The 18,750-nt window shown below is 37.5% G+C and overlaps 1 protein-coding gene across 5 annotated transcripts in view; it reads left to right on the top strand.

Annotated features, from left to right (window-relative positions):
- The first annotated feature begins 3,436 nt into the window (after positions 1-3,436).
- Positions 3,437-18,750, top strand: part of LOC144975127 (uncharacterized) — a 47,599-nt gene continuing 32,285 nt past the window's right edge. For all 5 annotated transcript variants that reach the window (XM_078918899.1, XM_078918896.1, XM_078918898.1 and 2 more), the window contains exons 1-5: positions 3,437-3,557; positions 9,448-9,533; positions 11,954-12,015; positions 13,006-13,064; positions 18,240-18,403. In XM_078918899.1, the coding sequence (XP_078775025.1) occupies positions 3,454-3,557; positions 9,448-9,533; positions 11,954-12,015; positions 13,006-13,064; positions 18,240-18,403 (475 nt within the window). In that variant the 5' untranslated portion in view covers positions 3,437-3,453. The remainder of the gene's footprint in view (positions 3,558-9,447; positions 9,534-11,953; positions 12,016-13,005; positions 13,065-18,239; positions 18,404-18,750) is intronic.

Below are 18,750 nucleotides of genomic sequence, written 5' to 3'. Positions count from 1 at the left end.
GGAATCTACATCTGATCCCTATTTGTTCCCAGTTCCCCTTTGTCTACTTTCTCTTGGGTGCTTTAATTGTAATTCTAGAACTTTTTACTATCCCATTTTCTTCCTTTTTACTGGCGCTGATATAACCTAAATGGGTTGCAAGCGCCGTAAAACCCTTAAAAACAAAACAAAACAAACTTTCGGATCAGAAGGTCATTGGTTCAAGCCTCGTTCGGTGTATAGTTGAGTACTTGGACAAGGCTCTTTACTCACATTCTCTCACCGTACTCAAATGTAAAATGAGTACCTGGCCGTTGACAGCGTTGTCTCTGTCCCCAAAAAATTGTAATATCTCCTAACAGGCGTCATGTGTCTCTCTACATGTTACGTGTTGCTGTTGGTCAGGGACCCCTTATAAAGCGCTTTGAGCACATTTAGTGGATATTGCGCCATATAAAAGCTCAATTTTTTTTTTTTTGAGTCTTCAGTTCAGAAGTTGATTGAGTAGGGTCTACTCATCGCGCCCATGGGGGGGGGGGGGGGGGGGGGGGGGGGGGGGTAGTGAAGTCACTTTGCTGTTCCTTTTCTATCCCCAATAATAATTATTATCTGAGTGGGATTCCTGACATCCCATAGTGGGCAGCGAGGCATTTACTGTTTCTTCTCCTCCCATAGTGGGCCGGGGGGGGGGGGGGGGGACATCCTGCGTCTTCTATCCCCTTATATCTGTGTTCCAACATGCTTTCTGTCTTTGTCTTGGAATGAGATTACTTGGTTTTGTCTTGGTCCTGGCTGAGAGGGAAACAGTTGAATGTATTGTTAGTTTTGGGAGATGATATTTTTTTCATTGTAAATCATCTCTCTGTTATGCACTGTATTATGCCTTCTTTATATTATATATGATTTGTAAAACATTTGAGTGTGTTCCTCTTAGCGGGGACCTGTGCTTGTGTCTGGATGAGACTTTTAGTGACCTCAAACTAAGTACTTTGATAGAGTGCTTTTGGAATCTACACCTGTTTCTTATTTGAACCAATTCCCCTTTGTCTTCCCTTTTCTTGGATGCTTTATTGTAATTCTAGAACTTTTTACTATCCCATTTTCCTCCTTTTTACTGGCGCTGATATGACCTAAATATGTTGCAAGCGCCGTAAAACCCTTAACAACAAACAAAACAAACTGTTTCTTCTAAACCTCTAAAATCAAACAATCAAGCAACAGCATCAATGCCTATTCTGGTCCTTTTGCTTGTGAGGCTGATGCAATACCAACTGCTTGGTGGGGTTCCTGACCTCCCATAGTGGGAAGGGAGGCACATACTTTGTCTTGGAATGAGATTACTTGGTTTTGTCCTGGCCCTGGTTGGGAGGGAAACAGTCAAAAGCATAGTTATTGTTTTGGGAGATGATATTTTTTTCCTTGTAAATCATCTCTCTGTTATGTATTATTATATTTGTTATTTTGAATGTATAATGTACAAAGCATTTGAATGTATTCCTCTTTGTTGGATATTGTGCTGGTGTCCGGATGAGACCTATAGGTGATCTCAAACTAAGTACATTGGTGGTATGCTCTTGGAATCTACATCTGATCCCTATTTGTTTCCAGTTCCCCTGTCTTACTTTTTCTTGGGTGCTTTACTTTAATTGTAATTCTAGAACTTTTAACTATCTCATTTTCATCCTTTTTACTGACGCTGATATAACCTAAATGTGTTGCAATCGCCGTAAAACGCTTAAAAATATACAAACAAACAAACAATACCAACTGATCCTTCGGATATAATATAGATATTCATATAACTTCATTCATTGCGGCCAACTGTCCCGATTTGGCAATATGGAGAAAAAGAAAGCCAAAAAAAAAAAAAAAGTAAAAAAAATAAAAAGAAAAGAAAAAGAAAAAGAAAAAAGACAAAGGTTTTAAAGAAAATATTGGACTTTTAACTTAACATGAGCTTTTATATAGAGCAAATATCCACTAAACGTACTCAAAGCGCTTTACAGGGGGTCCCTGACCAACAGCAACACGTAACAATTTCCGACCTAGACAATGCTGTTAACGGCTATGTACTCTTTTTACACCTGAGTACGGTGTGAGAATGTGAGTAAAGAGCCTTTTCCAAGGAGTCAACTATGCGCCGAGCGAGGCTCGAACCCAGGACCTTCCGATCCGAAAGCGAGTGTCAAACCACTAAAGCCGCACAGTTTATATATATCATGAGGAAATTATGACCCTAGCATGTCTCGGGACAATAATTTTTTTTTTTCACTAGCAAATCAAAGTTAGGAACAAGACAAATAGATATTATATTATCTGTAAATCTAGATTATATTTGATAATACAGTAGTCCAAAACAAACACTAACTGCCATTTTAGGTAATGACAATAGTGCACGTTTGGGTGTCCCCTGTTTGCTTTTCGTAAAGTTGGCCCCCGTGCTTCATGACTCACTACGTCAAACGAGTAAAAGTGATGCTAAGTTGCTAGAAGCTGTGAACTGTAAAAAGTAATAAACAAAAATGAATATAACAGATTAAAAAAGGAACAAAACACCAAACACGGAACGTTTCGGGATCTAAACCCTTATCAGTCAACAATAAAAGCAAATACCTCACTATAAAAAAAACAAAACAAACACAACAAACAAAAAACAGATCGGCGAAAGAGACATTCTGACGTACCGAATTCTCTGAGGTCGATCTGTTATTTTTAGTAATGTATTTTATGTCTTAAATTATGAGAGACAGCTTCTCGGAAAGATAAAAAAAAAAACAAAAAACAAAAAAGAACCAACATACTTGAGCTCTTATAAGGGCAGCGTGGCTCTTTGCTTCGTACCCGAAAGGTACCGAGTTCGAATACCCGCTGCGCTGTGTGGCCTTGAACAAATCACCTCGCCCGAGCTCAGTTTACGGCGCTGCACTGCGGTTGACACATGGGTTATTCCTGTCTTCCCTTGGAATATACCCTAAAGACAAATTACCATTGTGAGATGAATAAAGGGAATTTAATTTTAATTTTAATTCTTTTCTTGTTGTTGTTGATACAACAAAAGACAATAAAGACATAATTAAATTCCAGATTGACGACCTCAAAATTTCTGTGTCGTCAATCTGGAATTTAGTCTTTAGTTGTTTGTTATTTTTTTTTTGGCTGAAAAAGGGTTTTGAGCCTGAACCAGTCCATGTTGGGTATTTTGTTCTTTTTTGAAGCTGTTATATTAATTTTTGTTTATTACTTTTTACAGTCTACAGCTTCTAGAAACTTAGTATCACTTTGATAAATGTACACGTAGCCATGATTGCTTTAAAATTTAATACCAAAGGACAAGACACCCAGTGCATGGAGGACTGAGGACTCGGATATCACAGTCGCCAACGTTTCAACTTGTCTGCCCACAGAAACTGAACGTTCCTTGACCTAGTTTTTCTTCCGACCATTCTTGTTTTCTTTCAAAGAAAAACAGTAAACATGGCGTCCGACGGGGAGCCGATCTATTGTTTGTGTCGCTTACCGTACGATGAAACACAGTTTATGATCGAATGTGATGTTTGTAAAGACTGGTTTCACGGAGGGTGAGTAAGCGACATTGTGTTGATAATTAAAATCATCATTCGAAATCAATCAGCTGAGAGAATGAATTAAAAACAATAGATGGAGCGACGTATGGGGACTGAAATACTGGCAGTCACTGGCTGGGATCTCCTGAGAAGTCTGTCCTCAGTAGTGACTCAGTTGTCCTTGCATTTTTTCGGGTTAGGCAGAAACGAAACTTCAAACCGAAAAATTGACTCCCTATATGTCAATTACTTGTACTTATATCAAATCTAACTTATTTAAGCGACTGTCGTTATTAGATTATTGACAGACATTCCTGTTACAGTCTCAATATGGACAATTTCAATTCAGACGGCTGTCACTGTCATCATTCCGCTGTGATTATCCCCAGACACCTGTCTGGGGATAACCAAATTTCGTGTTCCCCAGACACATATTTGAAACTCCGCTCTTTTAAACAATTATCCACATTCCAGAATATGGAATGTTTGCGAATGCTGAATTAGGCGAATGCACATAGAAATAAGGAAAGTTAATACAATTTCTATAAAAACATAAAATTGACCAACATTAAATCAGTTTTTGCTATATATACACAATATGCGTCGACTTCGAAGTGGGTGTCATGGCCGAATGGTTTAGACATCTGCCCTGGAAGTTTTACCAGATTTGACGTTGGGGGTTCGAATCCTGGTTCCGCCACTTTTTAAAAAATTTTTTTTTTAAATTCCATCTTCTTTTTACAGAACGTTGCAAGGGATAAATGTCCCATCCATCCTCCCCCCACTTCTTTTTTTTTTTTGTGCGAGTCTATTCTTTTCTCCTTTTTGTTTGACCTTTTGTTCCGTTTCTGAGCATGAATTTCTTTAAAAAAATTTTATTTAAAAAAAAATTATGGTTTGTTTTTATCTCTTCTATCTGACCATTTGGTCGCTCTCTGAACATTTCTGTTTGTTTGCTTTTTAATTATTTATCCTTTTTAGACACTTTTTGAGATCGGAGTGGGGACGAATATGACAATTTGCTAGAAACTAGAAAGGAACTAAGAGAGAGAGAGAGTTAAAAAAAAAAAAGAGGTGGGGGGACGATGGTTGGGACATTTATCCCTTGCACCGTTCTGTAAAAAGAAGACGGAATGTAAAAAAAAAAAAGTGGCGGAACCAGAATTTGAACCCGCAACGTCGATTCTGGTAAAACTTCCAGGGCAGACGACTAAACCATTCGGCCATGACACCCACTTCGAAGTTGACGCATATTGTGTATATGTAGTAACAACTAATGTTGGTTAATTTTAGGTTTTTATAGATATTTTATTAACTTTCCTTATTTCTATGTGCATTTGGAAACATTCCATATTCTGGAATGTGGATAATTGTTTAAAAGAGTTGAGTTTCAAATATGTGTCTAGGGTTAACGAAATTTGGTTATCCCCAGACAGGTGTCTGGGGATAAAAAATTTTCATTATCCCCAGACAGGTGTCTGGGGATAATCACAGCTGTCATCATTCCCAGACACCTGTCTGGGAATAACCAATTTTTGTTATTCCCAGACAGGTGTTGGCAGAAAGATTTTATGCAAAATGCCAAACTAGGCGTGAAAACTACCAAATCTGAAAAAAAATGCTAGACGTTATTTGTGTCCCAAAACAGTCAATATCAAGCGATATTTAACACAAGATGAAAGTAAATATAGTGATCAAATGTCAAATCCAGCTTTTAAAAAAAATTATTTTAAAGCAAATGGATCAATGAAATTTCTTTTGTCACTTTGATCTGAAAACGTCAAAGTGGCAATTCGTCTTTTTATTTTCAACCAGGAAGAAAGTTGTCAATCATCAAATCTGTTCATAGTCCACCAACCATTTAAATTTTCACTACCTACCTACCTGTTAACTTTATTGATCATCTTTTGTTTCTATAATTTGTTCATTCTGGCCACAATTTTGGGGATATTGATGATGGCCGGGAATTTTCTTATTTCGAGGACGAATTCCTAGGCCAAGGTGTTGTTCGCCCGAAAGCCCAAAACCGATATCACCTGTTATTTTCCTGTCTTCTTCACACAAGACAATACAATTTATTATCACACGTCCACAAAACTAGATCCAACAACATATTCGAATCAGAGATGAAAATAACTATCAAAACAAGGAAGCAAAGATGGTGGAAAATTGTCTAGCTCATATATAATATATGAATTTTAAGATACATTGATACCGGTGTGGTTAGACAGCTCAGTGGGTTAGACCACCTTTCATTTTACTCCTTTTACTTTTAGTTGCACAGATTCGAATCCAATCGCCCCCCCCCCCCCCCCCACCTTTTTTTTTTCTTTTTTTCTTCCCAATTGATGTTCATTGTTTTCTCTTTTGTTCAGAGCAAAGTTTTTTACTCAGTTGAATTTTTTATTTCTCCGATAATATTATTTCATAATTTAATTTGCTCTAGATCTATTATTGTTTTTGTTGTTTTATCCTCTATCTGATCATTTGGTCGCTCTGAATATTTCTTTTTGTTTTTTAATTATTTATTCTTTTTAGATACTTTTTTTGAGATCGGAGTGGGGACGAATATGACAATTTGCTAGAAAGGCACAAAAGAGAGAGAGAGAGAGAGAGAGAGAGAGAGAGAGAGAGAGTTAAAAAAAAAAAGAGGTGGGGGGGGGGTTGGATGGGATATTTATCCCTTGAAAGGTCTGTAAAAAGAAGATGGAATAAAAAAATAAAAAAGTGGCAGAACCAGGATTAGAACCCACGACGTCGATTCTGGTAAACCTTCCAGGGCAGATGACTTAACCATTCGGCCATGACACCCACTTCGAAGTTGTGTATATGTAGAAACAACTGATTTATTGTTGGTTAATTTTATGTTTTTATAAGATATTGTATTAACTTTCCTTATTTCTATGTGCATTTAGAAACATTCCATATTCTGGAATGTGGATAATTGTTTAAAAGGGCAGAGTTTCAAATAAGTGTCTGGGAATAACGAATTTTCGTTATTCCCAGACAGGTGTCTGGGGATAACCAATTTTCGTTATTCCCAGACAGGTGTCTGGGAATAATCACAGCGTTACCAGACAGTGTCCGTCAATAAGTAAGAAAACACCAGGCTTCGTTTTATTACACAGCCAGTGTCTGCCAATAAGAAAAGACAACACGTTTTTTTTTATTACGCTGCCTTTTTTTAATACACAGACACATTGGCAGAAATAAATTTTGTTATGCAAAAAATGCCAAACTAAGTTGTGAAACTGAAACATGCCAAATAATCTGAAAAAATGCCAGAGGTAATTTGTGTTCCAAGTCCCAAATCAGTTAAGTGATATTTAACACAAAATGAAATTAAATGGGAGGCCTTCTGAAAGCTCCTTGTGCTAAGGAAAACAACTCAAATCAGTGGCGTGGAGCCATTGGATAGAATGGTGCCAGGCACCACACCAATCTTTTAAAAAATCATTAACAGCATAATTTAATTTAAAATAAAACTGAGAGATTTTAACTCCACTGTCTTTCGCCAACTCACCAACAACATACTACCTTTTTAGTCTCCACTCTATAAGATTCCGAATCACGCACTGCGCCGACTCGTGTGTTGGTGACATCACTGGGCGACTGAATCAACACTGTGGTGCAAAGCAATCCAAGCTCCAGTTAATGCTCTATCCATTAGTATCGCTACAGCTGATTGAGCGAGAAACTAGGTCGAATTATACTATCTTCAAATAGCAGAAAACCCCTCGACTTGTGCCAGGATCTGAGAGCTCCACCGTTGGACTGGGGGGCTGTGCCAAATTAGGGTAACTTCGGCCATCCAAAATATTACATTAACTGATATAACACTGATCATTGTCAAGTTTATTTGTAAGCAGCAAAGAAAAACAACATAAAACTTTAAAATATGACATATCAAAATCTCCCCCCCCCCCCCCTCACCTCATTTTCACGATTATTGAATAAAGTAATTCTTTGCAACGAAGCATTGTGGACGAATTTACCAACATTTTTCTTGCTCGTAGTGCCGAGTTGATGGTTACGTGTGTATGAGTGTTTATTTGTGTGTGTGTGTTTGTGCGTGTGTATTTGTGTCAGTCAGAGAAAGAAAGCGAAGATTGTCAACAGTTTTACTTTTGGTGTGTTTTTAGATTTTTTAAGTACTTAAGTGGAGAGATTTTTTCTTTGTGATGCTTTAAGATCTGAATCTACCTTTTATTTGTGCAATCATTAATCGTATTCCATTGATTTCCATTATTTGAGATATACTTTGAAGTTTTGTTTTGTTAAACAATGAATTGCAATGAATCAAGTTGACTCTTTACTTCACCGACCGTTTGGGAGATTGACACTAGATGACAAATTAGAAATAAAAAGACTAGTTCCTCACCAACTGATTTTGAATTAACACAGGTGTGGAAATCTCGAAAACGCTCTTTTTCAGTGACATGGTATGACAGGCATGAATGGCTCACAGTTAGTTTAGAAAAAAAACCGTTTCTTTTGTTTTTATTGACTACTTTTTACAGATACAACAAACAATGACAAATCATGGACATCTATAGGCTATAGTGACCTTAACGACTTCCATCGTATTTCTTGACCTCCTGAACGTTGTTTTAGCACCCTTAAAAGAGTGAAAAATTTCTTGCGAAATTCAATGAAACGGGAGCGGTTAAATTTGTTAATGATTCTGTCAATTCACAAAGCTGAAATAGATGCCATTCCAGATTTCAATAAACACATTATAAAAAGATTTGCAGAGATGAAACATCGCCGTGCAGATTTTTTTTACAAGTACTAAAAGTAAGTAATTTCTGTCATAGGTTTTTTTTTCTCTTTTGATTTACATTTATCACATATTGATTGCATTATCTACCAAATCCAATCCTTTAAACGGTGGACAAAGAATAATTACAAAGACCTTTTCATACGCGACTTGTATCTCAGTGTTGTGGCTTGTTGTTTTCATGAATTATTTGTTTTTGTGAGTTTTGTCCACTCGTAGAAACCATCGACCCTCCCCCCACCCTTCCAAAAAAGAGAGTTTTTAACATGTGCTCTCTCCTCTTAACCGTGTTCACTGTTTTATAATTTTTCTTCTTCTTCTAATCATGGCACCACCATATGCCGTCAATACGCCACGCCGCTGACTCAAATATTCCCTCAAATAACCCTTAGAAAAAATAAAGCTTATCGAGTACTAGTACTAGTACCTTTAACTAACCCTAGTCCTAGTAGGAAAAACAAAACTAAAACACCCTGGCACCTTTTACGAAGACTTATAACGAACAGTAGAAAAATCTTCAGACCTCAAACTAACCCTAATAGAAAATAAAACCTAGGACTGCTATCCACTACCTTTCAATATACTTCAAAAAACAAAATGACGGCGAAAACCACCAAACAATTAGGAAATTTTAAACTTTTACTATTGCCTAATCTATCAAGGTTTGTTCTAGAGTTTTTAAAATGTTACCATATATTTACAAATTAAATAAATAAATACCTGACAAAAGACCCAAGGTGAAAAATTCAAATTGAAAGAGATGTTAGACAAAGGAGCTTTCAGAAGGCCTCCCAAGCAAATGACATCAATTATCTCTCTCTCTCTCTCTCTCTCTCTCTCTCTCTCTCTCTCTCTCTCTCTCTCTCTCTCTCTCTCTCTCTCTAATAAAGACCTATCAGGAGGTCTGAGGTTCGATCCCTGTCGAGGAAGACTGATTATTTCAATCGATTTGTTTTTTCCTTAGATTATTCTTTCTTGCTTTGTCAGGCACAGTTTCATACACACTTGTTCAGATATTTATCTTACACAACACCGGTGCCTGCTCCCTGCTCCCTAATTTCTCAATTTGAAACTTTATTGGTCAATTTCCAGCTAGCATTACCTTTTTCCCTCTTTTATTTTCAGATGTGTTGGTGTGCAGGAGCACCAAGCGGCTGACATAGAAATTTACCATTGCCCAAATTGCTCACGGAAGCACGGACCCCTTGTGTGTAAGTATCATGACATGAATTGACCTTCTTTAACTCCAAAAAGAGTTAGATAAGATCACTTCCATCAAGAAATTATTGGATTCAAAGGCAGTATAAAATTGTCCGCTTTTACTTTTATATTTAATATCAATTCAACTTTATTGGCAAGAAAATACTAATGCTCTATTATTAGAATATTGAAAAAAATAATCCGTCAACACATGAATCAATCATTAAATGAAAATTATTTTGGAAATCAATGATTTTGAAGATTAGGAGATTTGTCGAATAAGTGATTAGTTCCCTTGATTGCGTTAGATAGCAACATTTCTGTTTTCAGGGCTCGATAATTCTTCCATGGTACTTCTTAGAGCCCTAAATAAATTAGGCTAAGAGTATTTCTACTAGGCCTTCTGTAAATTAAATGTGATCCCTCAATGCTGATGGTTTTCCTCGGATCTGCAGAAATCCGCGATGTTTGAGTCAGAGGAGGAATTTCCTCTTTTTTAAAAAGTTATATTTCCCTCGATCAAATGTACTGGCAGTGAAAGATTTCATGTGTGCAGGAACAAATAGGTGCAGTTTCCCACTCTCTATCTCAATTGCTCTAAAAATGTATGCGTGTGTGTGTGTGTGGGGGGGGGGGGGGGGGGGGGTTCAATCATTCAATGCTGTAAAAATAATGGGGCTTAAAGGCAATCATTCGAAATTTTCCTCCTTTTTCAGTTTTTGGCACCATCAGCACTGATCCCTTCAGTTCTTAGATGTTTACTTATCTATGGCATATTTTGCATTGCATAATAGTGTTAGTTTTACGATTTCAAAACCCTTTAACTTTAAAAACATTTTAAAACATTTTAAATAATTTTTTCTGTCCTGTGCATCTATCAACACACAGTATGAGATAAAAATCTTTTTAGATAACTCCATAAAACAATTTGAATTTTGTTGTGGAATACATAAAATCATATAAATTCATTGTTCAGTCCATATAATCTGTAGTCTTAATTGCTTTGTTTAATCAATGTTATGGGAATAGATATTATTATTACAAGTGTGAATGAGAGTCAGATATCTGACAGACCTGTCACTTATACAGATTTTTGTTAATCATTGTTATTACTTGAAGGAGTCAGATATCTGACAGACCTGCCACTTATACAGATTGTTTATCAATGTCTCGTTAATCCTTTTTATTATTTGAAGGAGAGTCAGATATCTGACTGATCATCTCACGTATACTTACACAGATTGTTTATCAATTACTACTTGAGTGAGAGTCAGATATATGACAGACCTGTCACATTTATACAGATACATATTTAATCGATATATACATATTTTTTTCTGGGTGGGGTTCCTGACCTCCCATAGTGGGCAGGGGGCTACATACTGTGTCTTCTATCCTCTTATATCTGTTTTCCAACATGCTTTCTGTCTTTGTCTTGGAATGAGATTACTTGTTTTTGTCCTGACCCAGACCGAAGTCCTTGGCTAGGAGGGAATCAGTCAAATTTATAGTTATAGTTTTGGGAGATGATATTTTTTTCCTTGTAAATCATCTCTCTGTTAATGTATTGTTATTTTTAATTTTTAACATATGATTTGTAACCATTCGAGTGTATTCCTCTTAGAGGGATCTTGTGCTGGTGTCTGGATGAAACTTTTAGGTGATCTCAAACTAAGTACTTTGATAGTGTACTCTTGAAATCTACATCTGTTTTCTATTTGAACCAATCCCCCTTTGTCTTACCTTTTCTTGCGTGCTTTAATTGTAATTCTAGAACTTTTTACTATCCCATTTTTTCCCTTTTTACTGGCGCTGATATGACCTAAATGTGTTGCAAGCGCCGTAAAACCCTTAAAAACAAAAACAAAGAACATATTTTTTGGCTAAATTTGAAAGAAATCAAATTTCTACAGAATTTTAAAGTGATAATTCATGTAACTAAGTTTTATAATCAAGCAATTTGGGTTGATTCTTATATTTTTCTTTAAAAAATTTTTTTTTTTACTTTGTTATCCACTGACTATCTGATCTGGACTTGTCACACAATCTCAAATTGAATATTTTCAAAGATGAAGAATATTTCGTCAATGCTGTTTATCGTTGCCATCCTTAACTCCATATTGGAGGTTTGACTGATGTAACAGTGTTAAAGAAAGATGAACTACTTGATTACCCTTCTGTTTCAATTCTGAGATGTGTAAGTTTGTCTCTCTACTTTTGGAGGAGTCAATGTATGTTATTGAAGCTTTATGTTTCATGTTTAAACCTTTGTCGTATGCAGATTGACCTCTGAGATAGAGAGAATTGTATTTTATGAGATGTGTACAGGATCAATGTATTCATTTCATGGTGTTAATATTAGTATAAAATTATGTTGTTTTAATTTTTTTTTTTTGTGTGTAGAATTTTCTTTAATTTCTGTTTATTTTAGTGAAGAAAAGGAGAAACTGGCATCGCCATGATTATTCGGAGGAAGATCCCAATTCAAGCAGTGTGAGTACCCAATGAATTTCACTAACTTTTTATTATGCAATGCAGTGTTTTATACATCATTATATTTTAAAAAATAGTCTTTGGCTAATGACAATCGGCATGCGACCTTTAGGTCTTCAGTTCAAGTCCTGCTGTGATTGTCCATTGTTGAGTTCTTGGAAAAGGCTCTAAGTCCCACATTTTCTCATCATACTCGGTGGAAAATGAGTACTTGGGTAGTGATAGTGTTTTCTTTTTTTAAGAAAAAAAGATTGTAACAGCATGTTACAGGCATCATTATTTGTATAAAATGTTAAGTTTTGTTTCTGTCCACGCATCTGAGGATATTGTGTTGTATAAAAGCTCTAAAACAAAAATGAATATAATAGCTTCAAAAAAAGAACAAAATACCAAACACAGAACGTTTCGAGCTCAAAGCCCTTCGTCAGCCAACAACAAAAAACAATAAAAACAAAAATACAATCCTAATAAAACAAAACAGATTGACGTAATGTATTTATGTTTTTATTGTTTTGTTGTTTTTTTTTTTTTTGCTGTTTGCTAAAGAAGGGTTTTGACCCCGAAATGATCCGTGTTTGGTATTTTGTCCTTTTTTTAAAGCTGTTGTATTCATTATTGTTATTACTTTTTACATACAGTACACAGCTTCTTGTAGCTTAGTATCACTATATAAAAGCTCTTTTTAAAACGTTTTTCTTCTTTTTTTTTTTTTAGGGAGAGTGTAGGGTTGGATTTTTGTTGTTGTTTTTTTTTTTTAAATTCATTTAAGTGAGAAACCTCTAATCATATTGTTGTCTCAGTCAGTTTGTGGAGAACATATTATGTAGAATATTGTGAAAAGTTTGTCTCACACAACATTCATTGCAAGATCACACAATTGGAACCGTGAATCAATTGGAGGAAATTGTTATTTTGTTTATAGTATCTTAATGGTTTAGAATACAGTATTACTTCCTCCAGTGTGACCTTTCTCATCTCTTTCTACGACAGGCTGTGCAAACAGGAACCACTGTTTTTATCAAAGAGTTAAAAAAACACTCTTTTCCCAAGTAAGTAACAGTTTTATATTCCTGACCTTATGACGTTTTTGTTTTTCCACAATTCTCTTTGTTTTCATTGCACTGGTATTTGAAACCGGAACATATTTTAGCAATGATAATTGATATTTCTCATCATAATTTTATAGACCTGTAAAAGATAGATCACATAACCACCACTACTGCAACCACCACCACCACATTATCCCTACCATCAATACTACAATTACCACCACCACCACATCATCATCATCAGTGGTGGATAGCTCAGACTGTAGAGCCACACTTTCCTCAGCCAGGCGGAGTTTTCGTCCCAGTAAGGTCGCGGGTTCGAGTCCCCACCTCCGCTGCAAAATTTTAATTCTCTATTATATTGTCTTCTGGCACTTTCCTACTCACTTCATTTCTTTTCATCATCCCTACCACCACTAATGCTACATCAACACTTTTCGACATATTATATCCTTTAAACCATTGATATTACCTGCCATATTGTTCTTGACATTGGAGGTTTTATCTGGAACTTCTTCTTCTTCTTCAAGTACCAAGTCTGTGCCAGACATACAGTGATCATGGTACGCCATTCATCTCTCTGATCAGATCACCTCAGAAAACTAATATTACTCTTCTCTTTCTTTGTCACCCAGCTGTTCAAACTATTCAAATATGTTTTTCTTGGTCTACCTTTACTCTTTTTACCTTCTATATTTCCTGTGAGAGCAAGATGTTCAATACATTTATGTCGCTTTAGGTGCCCTAAAAATTGCATTTGTCTTTTTCTTATTGTACAAATTAATAACCTTTTAGTTTCAGCTTGCTCTAATACTTCTTCAATAGTTTTATTCTCTGTCCATGAGATTCTTAACATCCTTCTAAGAAACCACATTTCTGCTGCCTCCAGTTTCTTTCTTTTATCCGTAACATGTTTCCTTAAATTTGAAATTAAGGGTGGGCATGCTTGGACAGTGACACAATGTCCACAGTATTAAAGATTGAGCAGAGGTCTGTGACGTGGGGGATGTAAATATTGTACTGTGTTGTTGTTGTCTTGATGTATGACGCTGTAACTGTAAGCTTGGTTCAAGTCCCGCTTTGTGCGTTGAAAAGTTGAGTGCTAGGAAAAGGCTCTTTATCCACATTCTTTCTGGTCACTAACAGGGTTGTACCTGAAAGGAAAATATGTAATAGTAATACCTTACAGACATCATCATGACAAGTGTTGCCATTGGCTTGGGTCTTTCTGGTCACTAACAGGGTTGTTTGTACCTGAAAGGAAAATTTGTAAAAGTAATACCTTACAGACATCATCATAACAAGTTTTGCTATTGGCTTGGGTCTTTCTGGTCACTAACAGGGTTGTACCTGAATAAATTGGCTTGGGTCTCCTTGTCACGTGCTTTGAGCACATTTCAGGGATATTTTGTTATGGAAAAGCTCAAGTGTTTCATTATAATCTAACATTACTTTTTATTTATTTTATTATTTTATTTTTTTGGCTGAAAAGGTTTGACCCCATTACTACCTTATTCCATATTTGCTCTTGATTATGCTTGTTTAATCTAAAGCTTCTGACAGATTAATTTATATTTTCCTTAAATAGAGTAGAACTTCAGAACAAATAGGCCCAATTAGCTGTGGTTGATCCTGGTTTCTAAGCCACACTTTGGACTGGATGCTAGTCTATCACAAAGTACTTGCCATCAGGTCTAACAGACCCGGCTATCCAATTACTGTTGGGTGGACAGAGAAGTCAGAAAATTTTTTAGACTTGCACTCATGATCGATCTCAGTCCCTTTGTGTGTGAAACGGGTGCTCTACCGACTGAGCTATCAGGACCCTCACTTCTTAACTAAAAGTCATCATCATCATCATTGCCTTTTTCACCCTGGGTCAGGGTATAGGCCACAGACAAACAGTTTCCATCCTTCTCTATCCTGAGCCAACTTTTTTATCTCATTCCAGGTCTTACCACTTCTCTGTATATCAGCTTCTTTAATTCTTCTCCATGTTCCTCGTGGCCTTCCCTTGATCTTCTGCCCTGAGGGTTCCAGTCCAATACTTTCTTTGTTATAGTTGAGTCATTCTTTCTAAGCGTGTGTCCAATCCATCTCCATCGTCTTCTTCCTATATCCTCTCCCACTGGTTTCTGTTGTGTTCTTTTCCATACTTCTTCATTTTTTATTCTATCCATCCATTTTATTCTGAGTAGCTTACGCATGCACCTGTTTACGAAAATCTGTACCCTCCTTATACATGCCTGTGATGCGTTCCAAGTTTCACATCCATACAGTAGGACAGACTTCACGTTTGAGTTGAAAAGTCTTAGCTTTAGTTGAAGGGAGATATCTTTAGTTCTCCAAACTCTGTTCAAAGATGTGAATGCAGCCTGTGCCTTTCCTATTCGTGCTTTCACCTCTGCTTCCGTGCCTCCATCCTTGTCAATTATACTTCCGAGATAGCAGAAAGTGTCTATATCTTCGAGTTCCTGATCTTTAACTTTGATCTGCTCCCTTTGATGCGTACCTATCCTCAAGACCTTTGACTTTGCAGGGTGAATTCTTAGACCAATTGATTCCGACAGGCTGTTTATAATTGTGGTTTTTTCTTGCATCTGGTCCTGGGTGTGGGACAAAAGAGCCAGATCATCTGCAAAATCCAGATCATCCAACTGTGTCCAGGGGGTCCACTGTATCCCATTTCTTCTCCCTTTGGAGGTTTCCTTCATTAGCCAATCAATGGCAAGGATGAACAGGAATGGAGAGAGCAAGCATCCCTGCTTGACACCAGTCTTAATTTCAAAGCTGTCAGTAAGCTGATCTTCATGTACAACCCTGCAACTTGATCCTTCATACATTTCCTTAATGAGGTTTACTATCTTTTCAGGGAGTCCATAATGTGCCAGAATTTTCCACAATGTTGCTCTGTCAATACTGTCGAAAGCCTTCTCGTAATCCAGAAAGTTGACAATAAGAGGAGAGTTCCATTCTATAGACTGTTCCACTATGACTCGCAGAGAGGCAATCTGGTCGGTGGTTGAACGGTTTTTTCGAAAACCTGCCTGTTCGTCCCGCAGTTTAGCATCTGTTGCATTCTTAATTCTCTCTAAAATAATACGGTTGAAAACCTTTCCTGGGATAGAAAGAAGAGTGATGCCTCGATAATTATTACAATTACTGAGGTCCCCTTTCTTTGGAAGCTTGATAAGATGTCCTTCCTTCCAATCCTTTGGGAATATCCCGTCATTCCAGATTCTCTCAAATAGTGGGTGCAGGGCCTCAGCATTTCTTTCCGCATCAACTTTTAGAGCCTCCGGTGGAATCTGGTCTGGTCCAGCAGCTTTCCCCCTTTTCATCTTGTTAATGGCACCCACAATCTCTGCTATCGATGGTGGATCACAGCTAATTGGTAGCTCATTCCTTGCAGGCAAAATTTCTGGCTGGTTGTCTGGTGGTGGTCTGTTCAGAAGGCAGTTGAAATGTTCCCTCCATCGTTCAGATTGAGCCTCTTTTCCAAAAATAGTTTTCCCATCTTTGTCTTTGACTGGTACCTCTGGTTTCCCATATTTTCCAGCAAGTGTCTTGGTAGTTTGATAAAGGATCCTCATGTGTCCTCCAGTCGCTGCTGCTTCTGCTTTCTCTGCAAGTCTGTTCATGAATGCTTCCTTGTCTTTCTTCACAGATCTTTTGACTTCCTTAGCTATGGCTCGATACTGCTCTTGTGCATCCAGTCTTGAAGCCCTTGTTCGGCTTGCATTCACTTGTTCCTTCCTTGTTCTCCTCTTTTCAATAAGGTCCAAGGTGGTTGGACTTATCCATTCTTTATGTTCTGATTTCTTTACCCCCAATACCTCGTGGCAAGTTGTTATGTAGACTTCCTTGATCTTTGCCCAATGTGACTCTACATCTATGTCCTCCTCGAGCTCAGTAAGAGGTTGGAATCTATTACTCAATTGTAGTTTGAATTCCTCATTCTTTTCCCCATCAAGTGCATTCACCTCGAATTTTCTTCTTGTATGTGATCTGGCCCCGTGTTTTCTGAGTCGGAGCTTAAGCTTTGCCAATAGCAGGTGGTGGTCTGATCCAACATCTGCCCCTCTCCGTACTGTCACATCTTCCAATGAACGTCTGAATCTACGAGAGATACAAAAATGATCAATCTGATTCTCTGTCATACCATCTGGTGAGACCCAAGTTGCTTTGTGGATCCTCTTATGGGGGAACACTGATCCTCCAATCACCAAACTGTTGAATGCACAGAAATTTGCAAATCTCTCACCATTATCATTCATTTCTCCCATGCCATGACGTCCCATGATACCTTCATAGCCTACGTTATCCTGTCCCACTTTTGCATTAGCATCTCCCATCAATATGTTGATGTCTTTCCTTGGCAACTTGTCAATGACTTGTTGTAGCAGACCATAAAATGTATCTTTGTCCTCATCTGTTGCATCATTTGTTGGGGCATAGATCTGTACAATGTTCATGCTGATCTTCTTACTCCGTGTTGTAAAGGACGCCATGATGATCCTTTCTCCGCATTGTTCCCATCCTCTCAGTGACTTCTGGGCAAACTTGCTTAGAATTATTCCTACTCCCTGTGTATGAATCCCGTCCCCTCTCCTGAATATAAAATCTTCTCCCCAGACTTGAGGTGTTTCTGTCCGGATTGTATCCAGTGGGTTTCGCTTACTCCAAGTATATGCAGCCTGTATCTTCTCATCTCAGTCACAACTTGAGAGCTTTTTCCTGCTTCATACATGGTGCGAACGTTCCACGACGCAATTCGAAGCTGCTTGTTTGGCGAAGACGTCATCGGGTCAGCAGAGTCCTTTCGGCTTTGTCTGTTGTCCTTCATAAATTCTGATATTCCAGAAACTCTTCGGTCGCCCAAGCTAAAAAAAGGATTTGGTTTGTCTGTCTGTGTTTCTGTAACGGTTAGAGTTTAACGGAAAGGGTGTTAACCCTTTGCCAACCCCCAACCTGGAGGACCAGGTGACTCAAAGATGGAGGAATCACACACCATTAGTCGCCTTTTACGACACGCTGGCTTGGCGTTGGGCTATTCTTGACCCTCTCAGTTGAGGGACCCCGGACACCACACGGGGTTTAACTAAAAGTAACCCTTGAAAATCATTGATTCAGGGAAAGAAACATGTTTTCTTTGGGATTTTTTTTTTCTACTAGTGCTGACGAGATCCCCATAAAGCGAGTGCATGGAACCCAAATGACCCCACACTATCTGGATGAGGAAGGCTTCGATGTACCTGTACTGTGTGAGAAAAAGGATGGACTGGGTCTGACTCTTCCGCCGACTACTTTTACTATCAGGGATGTAGAGGAACTGGTTGGTAAGTCATCCAAACTCTCTTTGTCTTGTCATTACCTCTCTCCTTACCAACTACAGGAAATTTGTCACATTTTTAATGATACAATGACTCTTCCGCCGACTACTTTTACTATCAGGGATGTAGAGGAACTGGTTGGTAAGTCATCCAAACTCTCTTTGTCTTGTCATTAACTCTCTCCTTACCAACTACAGGAAATTTGTCACATTTTTAATGATACAATGAATACGTTTCTGAATCAGATTTGTTTTGTACATGACATTTTATGAAAAAATCTTTGTTTTATAAAGCTTGTTCTGCTGCAAAATATTATGATATAGTTTAAAAGGTCAAGTTCTGTGTTGGGTAGG

Source organism: Berghia stephanieae, chromosome 6 (genome assembly GCF_034508935.2).
Source record: "Berghia stephanieae isolate SIO BIC M18660-M18661 chromosome 6, UCSD_Bste_1.3, whole genome shotgun sequence".
Lineage (NCBI taxonomy): Eukaryota > Metazoa > Mollusca > Gastropoda > Nudibranchia > Aeolidiidae > Berghia > Berghia stephanieae.
Note: the sequence above shows the minus strand (reverse complement) of the source record. Positions and strands in the feature narration are given on the sequence as shown.